The 14,532-nt window shown below is 43.8% G+C and overlaps 8 protein-coding genes across 8 annotated transcripts, besides 43 other annotated features; all 8 read right to left on the reverse strand.

The window, feature by feature from the left end:
• Tc00.1047053509231.5 (hypothetical protein, conserved) lies at positions 1-176 on the reverse strand (the record flags this gene model as incomplete). Its single annotated transcript, XM_802887.1, has 1 exon — positions 1-176. A coding segment is annotated over one exon (176 nt), but the record flags the coding sequence as incomplete, so codon positions are not given.
• Positions 1-14,532: a sequence feature (heterozygous, Esmeraldo-like haplotype).
• Positions 246-265: a microsatellite.
• Positions 329-356: a microsatellite.
• Positions 977-996: a microsatellite.
• Positions 1,011-1,035: a microsatellite.
• Positions 1,668-1,708: a sequence feature (AT_rich).
• On the reverse strand, positions 1,802-3,523 carry Tc00.1047053509231.10 (cytochrome P450, putative; the record flags this gene model as incomplete). The annotated part of the gene is made up of 1 exon (XM_802880.1): positions 1,802-3,523. The coding sequence occupies one exon, from the start codon at positions 3,521-3,523 to the stop codon at positions 1,802-1,804; it is 1,722 nt and encodes a 573-aa protein (XP_807973.1).
• Positions 3,577-3,608: a sequence feature (AT_rich).
• Positions 3,852-3,888: a microsatellite.
• Positions 3,891-3,952: a sequence feature (A-rich).
• Positions 3,980-4,018: a sequence feature (A-rich).
• Positions 4,074-4,101: a microsatellite.
• Positions 4,104-4,131: a sequence feature (AT_rich).
• Positions 4,325-6,088, reverse strand: Tc00.1047053509231.20 (protein kinase, putative; the record flags this gene model as incomplete). The annotated part of the gene is made up of 1 exon (XM_802881.1): positions 4,325-6,088. The coding sequence occupies one exon, from the start codon at positions 6,086-6,088 to the stop codon at positions 4,325-4,327; it is 1,764 nt and encodes a 587-aa protein (XP_807974.1).
• Positions 6,111-6,131: a microsatellite.
• Positions 6,136-6,184: a microsatellite.
• Positions 6,224-6,262: a microsatellite.
• Positions 6,263-6,284: a microsatellite.
• Positions 6,285-6,312: a microsatellite.
• Positions 6,428-6,449: a microsatellite.
• Positions 6,515-6,552: a microsatellite.
• Positions 6,608-6,654: a microsatellite.
• Tc00.1047053509231.23 (hypothetical protein, conserved) lies at positions 6,945-7,202 on the reverse strand (the record flags this gene model as incomplete). Its single annotated transcript, XM_802885.1, has 1 exon — positions 6,945-7,202. The coding sequence occupies one exon, from the start codon at positions 7,200-7,202 to the stop codon at positions 6,945-6,947; it is 258 nt and encodes an 85-aa protein (XP_807978.1).
• Positions 7,263-7,282: a microsatellite.
• Positions 7,464-7,508: a microsatellite.
• On the reverse strand, positions 7,614-9,596 carry Tc00.1047053509231.26 (hypothetical protein, conserved; the record flags this gene model as incomplete). The annotated part of the gene is made up of 1 exon (XM_802886.1): positions 7,614-9,596. The coding sequence occupies one exon, from the start codon at positions 9,594-9,596 to the stop codon at positions 7,614-7,616; it is 1,983 nt and encodes a 660-aa protein (XP_807979.1).
• Positions 9,662-9,722: a sequence feature (A-rich).
• Positions 9,744-9,775: a microsatellite.
• Positions 9,887-10,516, reverse strand: Tc00.1047053509231.30 (uncharacterized protein; the record flags this gene model as incomplete). Its single annotated transcript, XM_802882.1, has 1 exon — positions 9,887-10,516. The coding sequence occupies one exon, from the start codon at positions 10,514-10,516 to the stop codon at positions 9,887-9,889; it is 630 nt and encodes a 209-aa protein (XP_807975.1).
• Positions 10,427-10,485: a sequence feature (A-rich).
• Positions 10,690-10,744: a sequence feature (A-rich).
• Positions 11,215-11,410: a microsatellite.
• Positions 11,504-11,554: a microsatellite.
• Positions 11,687-11,712: a microsatellite.
• Positions 11,708-11,755: a microsatellite.
• On the reverse strand, positions 11,815-12,231 carry Tc00.1047053509231.39 (hypothetical protein, conserved; the record flags this gene model as incomplete). The annotated part of the gene is made up of 1 exon (XM_802884.1): positions 11,815-12,231. The coding sequence occupies one exon, from the start codon at positions 12,229-12,231 to the stop codon at positions 11,815-11,817; it is 417 nt and encodes a 138-aa protein (XP_807977.1).
• Positions 12,002-12,052: a microsatellite.
• Positions 12,239-12,280: a microsatellite.
• Positions 12,298-12,322: a sequence feature (AT_rich).
• Positions 12,414-12,440: a microsatellite.
• Positions 12,555-12,584: a microsatellite.
• Positions 12,615-12,667: a sequence feature (CT-rich).
• Positions 12,732-12,757: a microsatellite.
• Positions 12,797-12,856: a microsatellite.
• Positions 12,956-12,994: a microsatellite.
• Positions 13,077-13,109: a microsatellite.
• Tc00.1047053509231.50 (hypothetical protein, conserved) lies at positions 13,136-14,083 on the reverse strand (the record flags this gene model as incomplete). Its single annotated transcript, XM_802883.1, has 1 exon — positions 13,136-14,083. The coding sequence occupies one exon, from the start codon at positions 14,081-14,083 to the stop codon at positions 13,136-13,138; it is 948 nt and encodes a 315-aa protein (XP_807976.1).
• Positions 14,110-14,139: a microsatellite.
• Positions 14,310-14,346: a sequence feature (A-rich).
• Positions 14,405-14,431: a microsatellite.

A 14,532-nucleotide genomic window follows, 5' to 3' on the forward strand; every position in this document is an offset into this window, starting at 1 on the left:
GGCCGTCCTCCATGTTTGCGTCTTTGCTGATGTCGGGTAACCCATCTTCGCACATCGTCCTGCCAATTCCCAGCGAGGAAGAAGACGTGCGCATCGCTTGCGAGCCAGCCATGCTTTTCCTGCAGGAGGTGCAGGATCTTCCCTACGCCGTACCTGCCCCCTAACGTCCCTTTCATCCACGCTGTGCGCCAAAACAACAACAACAACAAAAAAAAACGGCACTAAAATGAAGGGCGTCAAGCAGGCAAAACAAAACAAAACAAAAAAGAAGAACAAAATGGCGCGTCGCGGATGCCAACGAGCGGACAGGCACGTCCCTCCAAATAGAAATAATAATAATAATAATAATAATAATAGAAGAAAATGAGCAGAAAAACTTCTATTTTCATTCTTTAAGAAGCCCTCACTTCTGTCGTACCCACCCATCATTCCCTTCCTCAGATCAACCGACACGCCCCCACCCCGCCAACACTCTCCGTTCCCTCACGAAACGAACGCCGATCGCCCACCGCACCACACGTTAGCCGTGATGCGTCCAACTCCCACCCCGTGGGCACGGAGATTTACTAAAGAACCAGAACGTGAGATACCCAGTGAACATGCATACGTATTTGGAAGAAATCAAGCCCTTTTCCTCCACTCACATACACACAAAACAAACAAACATACGTAAAAAGGAAAAAACAAAACAAAAAGAGATTTTTCGCTTCACAGAGTCTTCGAATTGTCAATCCTAAGCACACCCATCAGCCCCACCGCTGGAACAAATGTACTCAGAGGCCTCTTTGAGCATTAATGAAAGGAGACAATATGTATGGTTTCACTCCGGTGGCGTTGCTACCCCGTCCACCCAGCCCTAAACGCGTAGAAAAGACTAAATGTCCTTTCACCTCCCTCCCTCTCCCCCAGATAATAGACACACATATGCAAAATAGCACCCAAACCAAAACACACACACAGACAGAGAAAAAAAAAAATATATATATATATATATATGATCTCTGCCGGCTAAAAAAAAAAAAAAAAAAAAAGAAACATTTGTTGTTGTTTTTCTCCAATTCATCCAACTTTGTAAACGTGTGCCTTCAACAAGTCAAATAATTGTGAATGTGAATAAGTGGGAAAGACCACAAGCCTGGCAAAAACGCAGCTACATTTCCTTACAAAAAAAAATATACCAACTGTTGCTGTCATGCAGTTGCATGGCTTCACACTGCGTCCCCTATCCAGGCCGTCCCAAAACATTTCCGTGTGCTTGTTCATATTTGGTTCTTAGTAACTTTCAACAGCGGGGGCCTCCCCAATACGCGTGGCGTCTAAGCATTACAAATAATTTCAGTTCATTACCAGAAATTACCTTCACCCCCCCTCTTCCCAGTGCATTAATGAGACTCTTTACAAAATGCATTTCCCCTGACCCCAAACCCCCCTCCCCTCCAGTTAATGCCTCTTGTCTCTTTCGGGGTGGAAAAGATGACGGGTTGCACACGTGCCACAACGTCCACACACCCCACTTATCTCCCCCTCCCCATACACACACATATAAATAAAGCGCACTGCGCTCAAATCCAAAACAAGAAGATAAGCCCAAAACCTTTTTTTTTCTTTCTTTCTTAGGCCACTTCCCATCAAAAAGTAAAAAAAAAAAACCTCGTCCTTCGTTTTTCATTAAAAAAAAAAAATATATATATATATATATCATTTTTTTCTCATCGCCCCTTCCACCTTTAAATCACTTTTCTCCTCCACATTTTTTTTTTTCTTTTTTCTTTTTGTGGCGAACTTCGCTAGCGCTCCACATTCAGATGCGGGGCGTCCCCACCACTTTGAGGCCATTTTGGGGTACAATGGGAAACATAAAAACGTGTGGGCGCCCAACCTCTTCCTGAAATAAGCGCTTCTCCACATCCGTTGCGCCAGCGTCGGCACCGTAGAAACGCAAATCCCAGTTCAGAAATAGGTACGCTAGCGCCACCTCTGTCTCCATCAAAGAAAGATGTTGTCCAAGGCAGTTGCGCGGACCGTTAATAAAGGGAATAAACGCATACGGGTCAACGGTGTCCTTGTATGCCTCATGATTCGGGGTGGTAAAATTATTTTCAAGCTTCACGTCAAGGAAACGTTCTGGTCTAAATGCATCAGGATCTGGCCAGATATCCGGACGCCGGTGGACCGCCTGGATCCCTACAGCCACCGAGCAGCCTGCAGGAATAGTGACGTCCCCATCAAGTCCAGTTATGGAGGCAGGCCATACGTCGTTTTTCAAGGCACGCCGCATGACCAAGGGAACAACCGAGTGCTTTCGTAGTGTTTCACGAAGACAAGCCGGAGACCATCGTAGTGTGTTGCGTACATCCGACGCGGTAGGAATGCCCCACGTCTTTCCTTCTGGTGTCACAACCTTCTCTTCGCAGCGTGCCGGATCAAACAACACCCTTGCCTCTTCCACAATTTTTTCACACGCATCAGGGCGACTGATCACCTCATAGGTTGCCCATGTTAGCAACGCCGCTGAAGTTTCGTGTCCCGCCAATAAAATGGTTTTGACATCATCGCGCAGCTGCACCACCATTGCGTTATCCATTTTATCAATTTGTGATATACAGAGTGAGATAATGTCACGTTTATGTGGCTTGTGGCGATCTTCCCAACGTTTCAAAATAAGCTCGCAAATTACATGATTCAACTCCTTCAAACAGCGGCGACGCTCTTGAAATCCTTCCAAGAAGGGCATCACGGCACGCCACGGCTCCCATACACGTCGATTGCATTCGTGAACAACAGGTAAGTAAAGGGCCGGAAAAATACGATCTGTTTCCTCTGGTTCCAAAGAAAGCGTCGTTTCTCCAATCACTTGTAGTGTCATGTGACGGAACGCTTCATTCAAATCCACAAATGGATTTTTGTCGTCAATAGCGGCAATTTGATCCATGACTCTTCCAACTGCCTTGATTGTCATTTTGGGAACTTCCTCCAATACATCTATGCGCATAGCATGGGAAAGTAATAGGCGGCCCTTTTTCCAATGCTCTCCCTCCGCTGTCACAAGCCCAGTTCCAAGTAAACAGAGGAAATGTTTGTATGACGTTTCAACATCCTTGGCGTAGTTTCGCTGGTTTGTCAGAAGGACCCGCTTCAATAATAAAGGATCATTGATGTACACAACGCGCTGATAAAGAACATTAAATCTGACAAGCCGACTTGTACGCGGAGTATCTTTCTTTTTATTACTATCCGCATGGGAAAACGAATCGAGACTCCAGTCTGCCATTTTTCTCCACGGTGATCCCCCCATAAGAATAAGGGCGTGGCCGACCACTGGGATTCTCCCCGGTGCCTCCGGAATATTTCGGAGGTGCCTGTCCATGATAAAACCCCGCAGAAACAAGAAAAAATAGTACAGAATGAGGGCCCAAATCACAATAAGAATCCCCATTAAAAATAACACTCCATAAGAAGAATTTGCCAACAACTCTGCACCGCGCATGACGCCACGTTCCCACACCGGCCGCACAGCGTTCATAATTGATGCCAACAACAGGTATGACTTTTGGCTGCCAATTCCAAAACAAAATCAAATATATAAATATAAATATAAATATATATATGGAGAGAGAGAGCACAGATGCAAAGACCCTGTTGTAATTTGTTTGGCTGCTGCAGTTTCCACCCCTCAGCGGGTATTTTTTTTGGTTGGTAGAATTGTGAATATATATATATATATTCACAATGGAAATACCCCTTTTTATATTCTCAATAGTGAATGTGAATGGGTGTGTGTGTGTGTATTTTAATTTTAATGTTGTTAATTTTATATTCTCTTTTAAGTCGCAAACGTGAACGCAACGTAGTTTTTTTTTTTTTTTTTTTTTTTTTTTCGTTTTATTTATAATAGAGAAGGAAAAGGAAGGGAGAAAAAAAAAAAAAAAAAAGAGAGAGAGAGAGAAAAGGAGTGCAAGTCACACACACACCCACACACAAAAAAAAAAAGGGAAAAAAAAAGGAAAAAAAAAAAGAAGGGATCAGTCCGTTATTCAAAAAAAAGAAAAAAAAAACTACATATGAACACATGCATATATATATATATATATATTGATATATTGATATTATTATTAATATTAATATTTTAAAGAAAAAAGGGATTTCATGAGAATTTCTAAAACATCTCAAAACGCCCATTCTCTTTCTTATCCTCAAATGAACCACCGTCTACCATAGTGTTTGTTTGTTTGTCAGCATCGTATACAGTCATCTACCATCGTGCAAGGGGCAAGGCACTACCAAATGTACGTCCAGCAAAGATCCCTTCAGAGCGGTGCGCCCTTCAGGAATTGGAGTCATTCCGTTTCTTCATGTGTTTTGCCAAGAGTGCCTTGATGGATGGTGATACAGCATGGTGACTACTGTCTAATGCTGGAGGCAATGAAGGTAGGGGATCTTGTTTCTTCAAAGAGGCCTTTCTCGTTGTATGCAACGGACCACCATTTTCCATGAGGGACAACGAAGACCTCTTGTAACGAGTAGAATTAAGAAAATCTACTACAACATCCTCGTTCACCTTCGGTGAAGCATGGGTCGCCCCCGGAACTAAAAGGGATTTCCCAAATGTTGGATTATGAAAAGCCTTGTTTGCCGCAGAGTCACCAAGCGTGCAGAGGCTAACTTGTTTTTTCTGTTGTGGAAGGACTTTCAGTGTTTCAAGTTCATTTTCAAACTCCTTCGTAAGAGCATCTAAATCGACATCGCCGTTATTATTCCCCCCATCACCGCCATTCAAAACATCTGTCACAACACCCTTAAGTTTTTCACAAGACAAAGAGGGAAGTTTTGGCGAAAGAACTTTTCGTTTCGTATGGCCCTCAGACCCGATTGCAGGCGTCAATTTCGATACCGGTAAATGGTGGTCTCCCTTCTCGCCAAGCAACACGGGTGACAGACCTGTGGCTGTGGGGGAACACAACGCCTGCAGCGGTGACAGGGGTGGGGGATTCCCCACTCCCGCCTGTTTTGAAATGGCCGTCGTGGCCCCTACATTGGATCGCTTTGCATTGAGAGCAATAGGTACAAGCGTGTTCCGTGGCGGAGCGGTTTGTGGACTAGAGACATACTTCTTCACCGCGTTCGCCAACTGTTTCGCCACGTTGGAAGGTGAAAAATTCTCCTCATCGAGACCAATACTAAAATATGGATGTTGAAGACACTGTTGGGCCGTGGGACGTTTCTTGGGGTCGTAACTAAGCATCTGCTTCATTAAATCCAAGGCTTGCGGTGGTAAATGTGGGGGAAGCACACGCTCAAGTCCCACCCCCTTCACTACTGGAAATGAATACCGTATTTTCTTGGCAAGAGCAAAACATTCTGGCCAGATTTTTTCATTGGGTGAGCCAAGAACACCCATTATCTTGTGTAACTGATCCACCTCATTGCTACCTGCAAAAAGAGGACGAGTGGTTATAAGTTCTGCTAATATACAACCAGCGGCCCATATATCCACAGGGCTGCTGTACGCTCGATCTTGCAGCAACAACTCAGGAGCGCGGTACCATCGGGTGGAAACATAATCCGTAAACGGTGGGCGTGCCCGAATCTCCTTCACGAGGCCAAAATCTGCCAGTTTTACCACATCCTGTGCCGCGGTGGTTGGGTCCTTCTTCACAAGCAAATTTTCAGGTTTAATGTCTCGGTGAAAGTACCCACGTTGATGCAAGAATGCAAGGGATTGAAGAAGCTGAAAAATGTAACTTCGAATCTTCGGGTATGGTATGGGAGGGGCATTGCCGGCTGTGGTGTGGCCCTGCATTTGCTTTGCCTTGCAGATGACCCCCAGAAGGTCCCCGTCCATGTACTCAAATACAAAGAAAAGCTCATTTTTTTCTCGTATCACTTCACGCATCTTCACTATATTCGGATGGCCATGAATGCGGCGCATCACTGTCACCTCTGGCAGCTTTACACACTCCTCCCAGGAATGGTACTTCTGCTTCATTTTTTTAATCGCCACAATTTGTCCCGTTTTTCTATGCAATGCCTTCACAACCTGACCAAACGCTCCATCACCTAGTTGATTGAGGACCTCGTAGTTCTCCATTTCCGCGCAGGCGGAAGCACGTAAAAAAAAAAAAAAAAAAAAACTCTATATATAGATAAATATATATATAGAGATAGAGAGATAGATAAATGGATATACGCTATTTTCCCTTAACACAAAATGAAAACAACTTTAATATGTACACACAGTAAAAATAAACATATATATATATAACTGCCTGCCTGCCTGCCTGCCTATATGTATGTATTTATGTATATGTATGTTTTCCTTGGAAAGGTATTGCAGGGCGGCAGCTCTCTCTATCCGTCTCCCCTTCCGCTCTAGTCTAGTGAAATAGCCTACACTTACAAGGCTGTTGGCAACACACCGTCCATTGAAAAATAAATAAATAAATAAATAAGAAGAAGAAGAACGTGTAAGACAAACACATGGAAACTTCCCCTCAGGCAATCGCCGCCCAACACCACAACATCATACAAAAACAACAACAACAACAACAACAAGAAAAAGGGCACAATACATTTTTTGCCTACTTGTAAATTTGACGTCTGCAGCACTCATCATCATCAGCGCCACCACCACCACCACAGCCACCCGCCGCCACCCTCCAATACAGACGAGAGACGGGCGGAATGGAAGAGAAAAAGAAAAAGAAAAAAAAACAAGGAGTAGATGGGGGGCAGAGAGGAAAAAAAGAGAGATTCTCACAGACGCAAAATACATAAATATTAATAATTCACAGAAGTCAACAATAAAAAATAAAAAATTCTTCCTTCCTCCTGTTGACTCCAAATCAAATTCCCTACGCAAGTCCCTACTATAGTTACGAGCTTTTTGCCTCTGCATACATTTAACAAAACAAAGAAACAAAAAAAAAAGGGGGAATGAGGCGTTTCTACGGGTGCAGTGAATGCGGATCCGGTGGCCATGCGCCCGTCAGTCCTCCATGTGCCCCCGCAATCAGCAACAGTCCAAAAATAAAGTTTGGTATCATGTTACTGATAGACCAGAGACCCAAAACAAAAAACTGCGTTGTGAAGCTCTTAGGCACATACACGGGCTTCAGGCCGTCAAACTTGAGAGGCACCACACGTCCCTTTCCGAGAGGTGCCGTGACACCGGAATACAAAAACAATGCACTACGACGGAGCATGTCTGTTTTCTGCAAGTTCTCTTCCGAGCACAGTTATCGAAGGAAAAAGCAAATACTAATAAATAAAAATAAAAATAAAAGAAGAAAATTGAAAAGGAAGAGAAATATACATGTGGGATATTATATATATAAGGTTCAATGAGCATCAAGAAGAAATTTCATGGAAATCAACACAAATTCATCCCTGATTCCAGTGCTGCATATACGCACACACCCGTTAGCATTGGTCAATGAAGATGGGAAAAGGGATTGGGATGGGAAAAATAAATAAATAAATAAATAAATAAATAAATAAATAGAAAAATAGAAGAAAAAAAAAAAAGGTCAACAGCATGCAAATCCGAGACAAAGATAATAAAGAACAACACATAATTAACACAAAATAAAAAAGAGGTCAAAGCAACAAAAATTTCACAATATGATCCTATTTCTTACCCCCTCTACACGTGGCAGAACAACTTCACGCTCGGTTGAGAGTGACTGCAGAAAAACGTACAGATGGGGAAGTAGTGTAATGGAAGACACAGCCGTAACGATGATACCCAAGCCGTACGATACTTCTAGAGACCAGTGTCTGTTCAAAAGCCATGAAAGGGTTATTTGGCCCACATAATTCAGCGGAATCTCAACAGTGCAGAGAGAAATAATAAGAAGTAACAACTGCTGCCAAGACTCATCAAAATCAATCAGAACATACTCCAAAGCCCATAAATTCAGGCATAGAGCAACAACACTGTATATCCCTAGCACCCAGTGGTAGAAGTTTGCCGCAGACCACACAACCCCCTCATCCAGACCAGTAACAAGATACATGCAGAACTTTAGATAATACCCACCGATCCAAAGAAGAAAAATAAAAAAAAGCGGTCCAACCGCACGCTTAACCATAAGACGGCACGCCGGGACACAAACCGGACTGTGTAAAAGTTCATCTGGGGAAATGGGAACCCTCTCCACCACCAAATTATATGGCGTCTTACACTCGGCACACACACGTCGATGCTCCGTGTTCAAAGTCATGGCACGCCACTTTTCCAAACACTTTTTATGCACGTATTTAGCAGACCCATCGCAGGCACATGGGGCAAATAAATCATCCACTGGTTTCTTGGAACGACATATACGGCATACGTATTCATCGCCATCACTCTCTTCACTACTACCATTCATTTCCACGCAGTCACTTTGAGGTTCCATGTGTTGGGAATCTTCTTCTACATTTGAGGCCACTTCTCGCATCTCGGCTGATATCACGACATTTGACGCCGCCCCTTCCCACCTGCGTCGTGGCCAAGAATGAAAATAACGGTGCATTGCGCGTTTTGCCACAAATAGCCAAGAGAAAATTTTCATACACGTCTCTTGAGTAGCCAGCATAATCCGGTAAAGTGAGAGGCAATGTCCATTGTTAAATTCAGTTTCCTCATAAAGAACAGTGGTACGACGCCCATTCAATGCAGTTGGCTCTGAAAGCCGCATTCCAACTTCCTTCGTGACAAGAATGAAACACATCGTCACCAAGACACACAACACAGCAAGAAATAGTTGCCCAAACCCACTTGAAGTCAGCCACAACTCCCAATTAAACGATCCTTTCTTATCCACTAAAACCAACACAATGTCTATACCTGTAAGAGAATCATGTGGCATCGTGCTCCTAAGCCGTAAAACCCACGGCCTGTTCCAAGCCCCTGGAAGCCCTACGCTGAATATCACTCGTCCCGTATACCTCCCTAATGGTATCTCCTTAAAGCTCGTAGTGTATGTCATACGCCGTGCCTGGAAACATTCGTCTGTGAAATCATTGCAACTCTCTATAAGTTCGTAACGTCGCATAATGCCAGAGAATGTCGAATCCTTATCCGAAGAATCGTCAATGGCAAAGGGAAATGTTGCGCTGCTGTCGTTAATTAAATCTCGAAAAACACGTTCAGCAACTTCAACATCAATGCTCGGCGCGGAGTCCTGCCAAAGTGAGACAGCGAAATTCTCCTCCCACCCACCACGAAAACGCAGTAAGATATACCCCTCAAAATGGCTCAGCGAACAAGGCGCATTGCTATCCTCCTTGTCAGCCGAATTCTTAGTCACTGAACAGTACGGAAAAAAATAAAGATCCCTATTCACTCTTTCATCATCTTTACTTGACTTCTCCTGACCCACCACGGGCAATGTCGCTTCAAGCGCAAACACCCTTGCAGGCCGCCTCCCACCACCCATCGCACTACGCCTGCCAAAGTCAATGTCGCTCCACGTAGCCACAGACATGATATTCCCATGTTCCCCGTTGAAAAGAGCCACAGTGGGCTGCTGTGCGGCCTCTCTTCCAGCAGTAAATGTCCATAAGAGCACAATAAGGCCCAACCAAAAAAAATGCCGGGTTTTCGCATGCATCACTTTTTTCAACCGACTGCAACACAGAGAAGAAAATAAATCTAAAGGCAAAGTGCATACATGCGAAAAAAAAAAAAAAAAAAAGAGAGAAAAAGAAAGAAAGAAAAGGAGAAATAAAATAAAAAAGGGCGTGCGCAAAAAAAAAAAAATAATAATAATAATAATAATAATGATAATAACCAATAAAAAAGAATATATATCCTTTCATTCACACACGCAGCCTCGTTGAAGGCCAGTGCGGAATTCCAAATTCAGTACGGTCGACGATATCTGCAAATACAAATTCGGCCTTATTTATAAGCCGTTGCCTCTAACAAAATCTCCTCCACAATGCCCCGCAGTGTCGTTTGATTCTCGTCTCCCAACAGATCTGCACAAAACGCACACACTTCCGAATGCACATCTTCTTCAACCCAACAGCTTAAAGAAACCTCCGCCAAACGCTCTATGGCAGCTTCTGTATGCTTGCGAAGGGCGCATCGCATTTCTTCCTCACTCTCTTTCGAGGCAAAAGCCACGTGCGACGGCACGGTGTCCTCCATCCGCCGCTGAATGTACTCCGCCTTCGCCTCCAGCATTGCCAACCTCAATCGATAAGTCAAGAATGTGGCAATGAGAACATCATTGTCGTAGGACGGCAATAAACAATTTTGTTCCCAGCAAAGTCGGTCCGCTTTCCTTGCCGCCATGAAACACGACAACATGTCATCACAGACGTCGCATGAGAAGAGAGCTGTCCTCTCATTTCCGTTCTCACTGTCTTTACGCTCTGGGGAACTTGTCGGCATCATCGTCCCGCATGGAGAGGAATAAGTGACTAAAAATAAGGCAAATAAAAAAAAAAAAAAAAGGAGAAAGAGAGAGAGAAGAGAAGAAAAAAAAAGGAAAATTTGATTAGAGATGCAGCGGACGTTTGACATGCCTCCAATATTTCGTACCCACCACCCACCATACACAAAGAGAGGCAGAGAAGGAGAGTTCTTCTACGGTCGAAGCGCTCCGCACAGGCAGTCGAGACGAAAACAACAACCACACATGATCCCACTTCATGGCAATCAAAAAGAGCCAAAAAAGGGACACCTCACAGGTCTGGAAAAAGTAAAGAAAAAAAAAAGTCAAAAGAAATTTAAGAAAAAAAAAAAAAAGAACTTCGGCGGCACCGGCAGCAGCGCAAAATTCATCATCGTCATCGACGTCATCATCGACGTCCCATCGCATAGTGCATCCTTGTCACTGTGTGTTAGCCCCTCCGTGCAACGGTAAAGAAGAAAGCGTTGGCGTCAAATGCATGCGATACAGATCAACACAAAAAGTAGCCCTTTTTGCCCGCCATTCACACGCCTCCTCACGTAATAAAAAAAGCTTGCGCCACTCCCAAAGAAGAATCACGAGGGAACCTTTCCCAAAGTTCCCCTCCTCCTTCTCCTTCCCCGGGATCCTTTGAAGCCCTTACGCCCCCTAACAGCGACGTACACCGACAAGCAAAGGATCGCCGCTTCCTTTCCTCACATAAATCTCCAATCAAAAAAGAAGTGCCCCATCGCAGCTAAACCCCTCTTTGGTCATTTTATTCAACGCTACCGCTCCCCTATTTTCTATAACTGAAAAATCAGATATGCACACACATATACACGCACACACACACACACACACACGCACGCACGCACAGGCACGCACGCACAGGCAGACTGAAAAGCATTGAAAAGGGACAAAAACTCAAAGGGACCGGCAGAGACAGACAAATAAAACACACACATGCGTACACACAGACACACATGTACATACACACAGGGGTATATACATACATGCACACAAATATATATAGAAGAAACTCCAGTTCAATCCCTCAGATCGGCGTTCTTGAAACAGCATGGAAAAAAAAAAAATCCCGTTTGTTTGTTTGTTTCCTCTCTCTCTCTCTCTCTCTCTCTCTTTCTCCCTCCCTCTTTCTATCTCTCCATCCCCCCACCTTGGCTCCTGGAAGTAACTCTTTTTTTCTTTTTTTCATTGCTCTCATTCCCCTGCTGCTCTTTGGAAAAACTCCGCCTCATCTTTTTTTTTCCCCCCTTTTTGCTGTTGTGTATTCTCCGTTTCTTTCTTTGTTTCTTTCTTTCTTGTTGTTGTTTTTGTTTTTGTTTTTTTATTATGTTTTTTTTTTTCCGATTTCGCGCCAAAGAGGAATTCTGATCTGTGAGCCGTCTTCCGAAGGAACTGCAAATTATGACGCCGGCGTTTCTCCCTCCTGCGATGGCTGTTGAGGCTGTGAGGTCCCGGAGTTTGCCGTCGCACGAAGCTCGCCTTGACCATGTGCAAAAGCGCAACGATCGCCCCAGTTGCATTCACCATTTTTTTCCCAATAGATGCACATCTTCGTTTTACGTTTCCCTTGATCGATGCCACCACGACCACCGCGGCCACGACCGCCGCGCCCGCCGCGGCCACCGCCGCCGCCGCCGGCACCAGCTACCATTACTGGGTTGTAGTAGCCTCCAAAGGAATAGCTGACCGTCTCCGGGAGCGTCCAGTGTGTGGTCTTTGTATTATGATCCATGTAATATGGTTGACCAGTCGCAGTGTAGGCCATCTGCCAGCCGGACGGAAGAACAGGTTGGTTGAGTGCAAAATACCCCTGCATGAGTTCGTTTCTTTTTTTTATTTTATTTTTTTTTTTTTTTTTTTTTTTTGATTGGTTCGGTTGTTGTTTTTAATTATTAATATTATATTTTGGTTTTGGTTTTAATTATTACTGTTATTTATAATAATTACGTTTCCCCTCCCCCCCTCTCTCCCTCGTTTTTATTATTATTTTCTTTTCTTAAAAAAAAAAAAAAAAAAAAAAAAAAACCTTTTTTTTCTTCTTAAAATGAAATGAAATAACTGCCTGTATGTAATTTAACGGGTAAAAAAATAAAAAGGACTCAAAAATCCTACTGTAATTCTTTTCTCCTGACCCGTTGTTTTCTTTCTTTCTTTCTTTCTTTCTTTCTTGTTGTTGTTGTTGTGTTTGTTTTGTTAAGTTTCTGCTTCTTCTCCCTCCCTCTTCTTTTTTTTTTTTTTTTGGATTTTCTTCTCTTAAGTGTTAAAAAAAAAAAATGTAACCTGCAGGAACAACAGCAACAAAGAGAAAAGAATAGTCAACAACAACAAAAACAACAACAACAGTGGTGGTGGTAATGGTGGTAGAGAAATAAGACAGGAGGATATATATATATATATATGTAAATATATGTATGTATATATGTGTGTGTGTGCGTATATATTTTGGTGGAATATGACATTTCTACCCCTTCATTTCCTTCTTTCTGCCATGTATCATCCTTACAGCATGCCACAAGTAGTCCTTTTGTTTGTCGTGGCAATTTCGTTGTTGTTTTTTGTTGTTTTGTTTTGTTTTGTTTATCGTTTGTTTGTATCTTTCATGCGTTCAGCAAAACAACAAAAAAGTAGGAAATCAAAAATATTATATTTCAGAGTAAACTGTCTCTCTCTCCGTCTCTCTCTCTCTCTCTGTCTGTGTATGTACGTGTACTATGTTCCGTTTAGTATACATCAAAGGTATAAACTCCCAACGCGGGTCGTTGGTATCGCATGGCCTCCACAAAGACTTCCAGTGGATCACGTGAAAAGGCTGTGAGCGGCATAGATGGAGGTACTTCTCCCGGCCTTTTTCTTCTTCTCCCCTGCTGTAGTTTCCCTTGATCCCCCCTCTCCCGCAAAGCGTATGGCTTCACCGCACCCAAGGTGGCGTCAAAGAGTACCTTCCGGTGCAATAACTCCGTCGGTATCTCAGCATTTGACAGCGTCTTTGGTTTTGCATTCACCTCGTCCGCCACCCGCCTAGGGTCCACATCCGGGAGACGCACAACAAACTGTCGGGGGGGCAATTGCTGTGGAGCAAATACATCGTGCGGGAGACGTTTCTCCGCTTGCGCCTCCGCGTGACGCTGCGCCATTTCTTCGATAAATTTGAACGGACTCTCCTGCCTTCCATCATGATTGACTGACCCGCCTCTAAGTTTGGAGGGCACATTGTAGCGTCGGATGGCGCCATTGGCGTAGGGACGCCAGCGCTTGCCCAATGCAACCTTAATTGCCTGATGCAGCTCCGACGATTGTGGCCTTTTCCCGCGTGCCTGGGCGGGGTCAGCCTGAGGCTGGGTGTCGGGAGACACATTCCACGCCATGAGCACCTCATCCTCACTGGTATTAAGAAAAGAGCCAGCACTACCGGACAGGTTGATGCACGGCAGAGGTTGCTGCTGCTGTTTCTCCGTATTCGTACTCAATGATAAAGGATGATACAGAGGAGATGGTGTTCTTTTTCTGTCGGGGGAGTCAACCCGCATGAGGCTTGGCAGACATTGCCGCCTCGCAGACTCCGTCCAGCAGTTCAAGACGATCTCATTACATTGCCCACTAACATATAATTTATTTCCAGGCTTTTCCAAAAGGTCAACTTCCGATTCCCGTCTTTCCATCACCGCCATTCCACCCCGCCCCACCCTTTAGTGAGAAGAAAAAAAAAAAAAAAAAAAAAAGAAAAGACAAACCGCAAAAAAATGTCAAAAAGTTAAGATGCATGCAGTAAAGGGGAAATGTTGCCACATCGTGTAAAATCCCAAAAAAAAAAAAAAAAAGGTACACCGATAACCATTCTTGACATATATATATATTAAATCGAAAATAGCAAGAGAAGCACACACACACACACACAAACAAAAAAAGAAGAAAAAAAAAAGGGAAAAAAAAATGCAGAAAGGAAACATTAAAATATGGAAACATTCATGGAACAGAAAAATATGTGAGATAAAAAAAAAAAAAAGAAGAAAAAAAAACGGCTCCACACGCAAAAACTAAGAAGGATGCCGTAAGAAGTGGGAAGAGGGTGGGTGGGTGGAGGCGTTGGGTGTTGGTGGCTGTGCAGGAAGCAGGAGGC

This window comes from Trypanosoma cruzi, genomic scaffold (assembly GCF_000209065.1).
Source record: "Trypanosoma cruzi strain CL Brener 1047053517181 genomic scaffold, whole genome shotgun sequence".
Classification (NCBI taxonomy): domain Eukaryota; phylum Euglenozoa; class Kinetoplastea; order Trypanosomatida; family Trypanosomatidae; genus Trypanosoma; species Trypanosoma cruzi.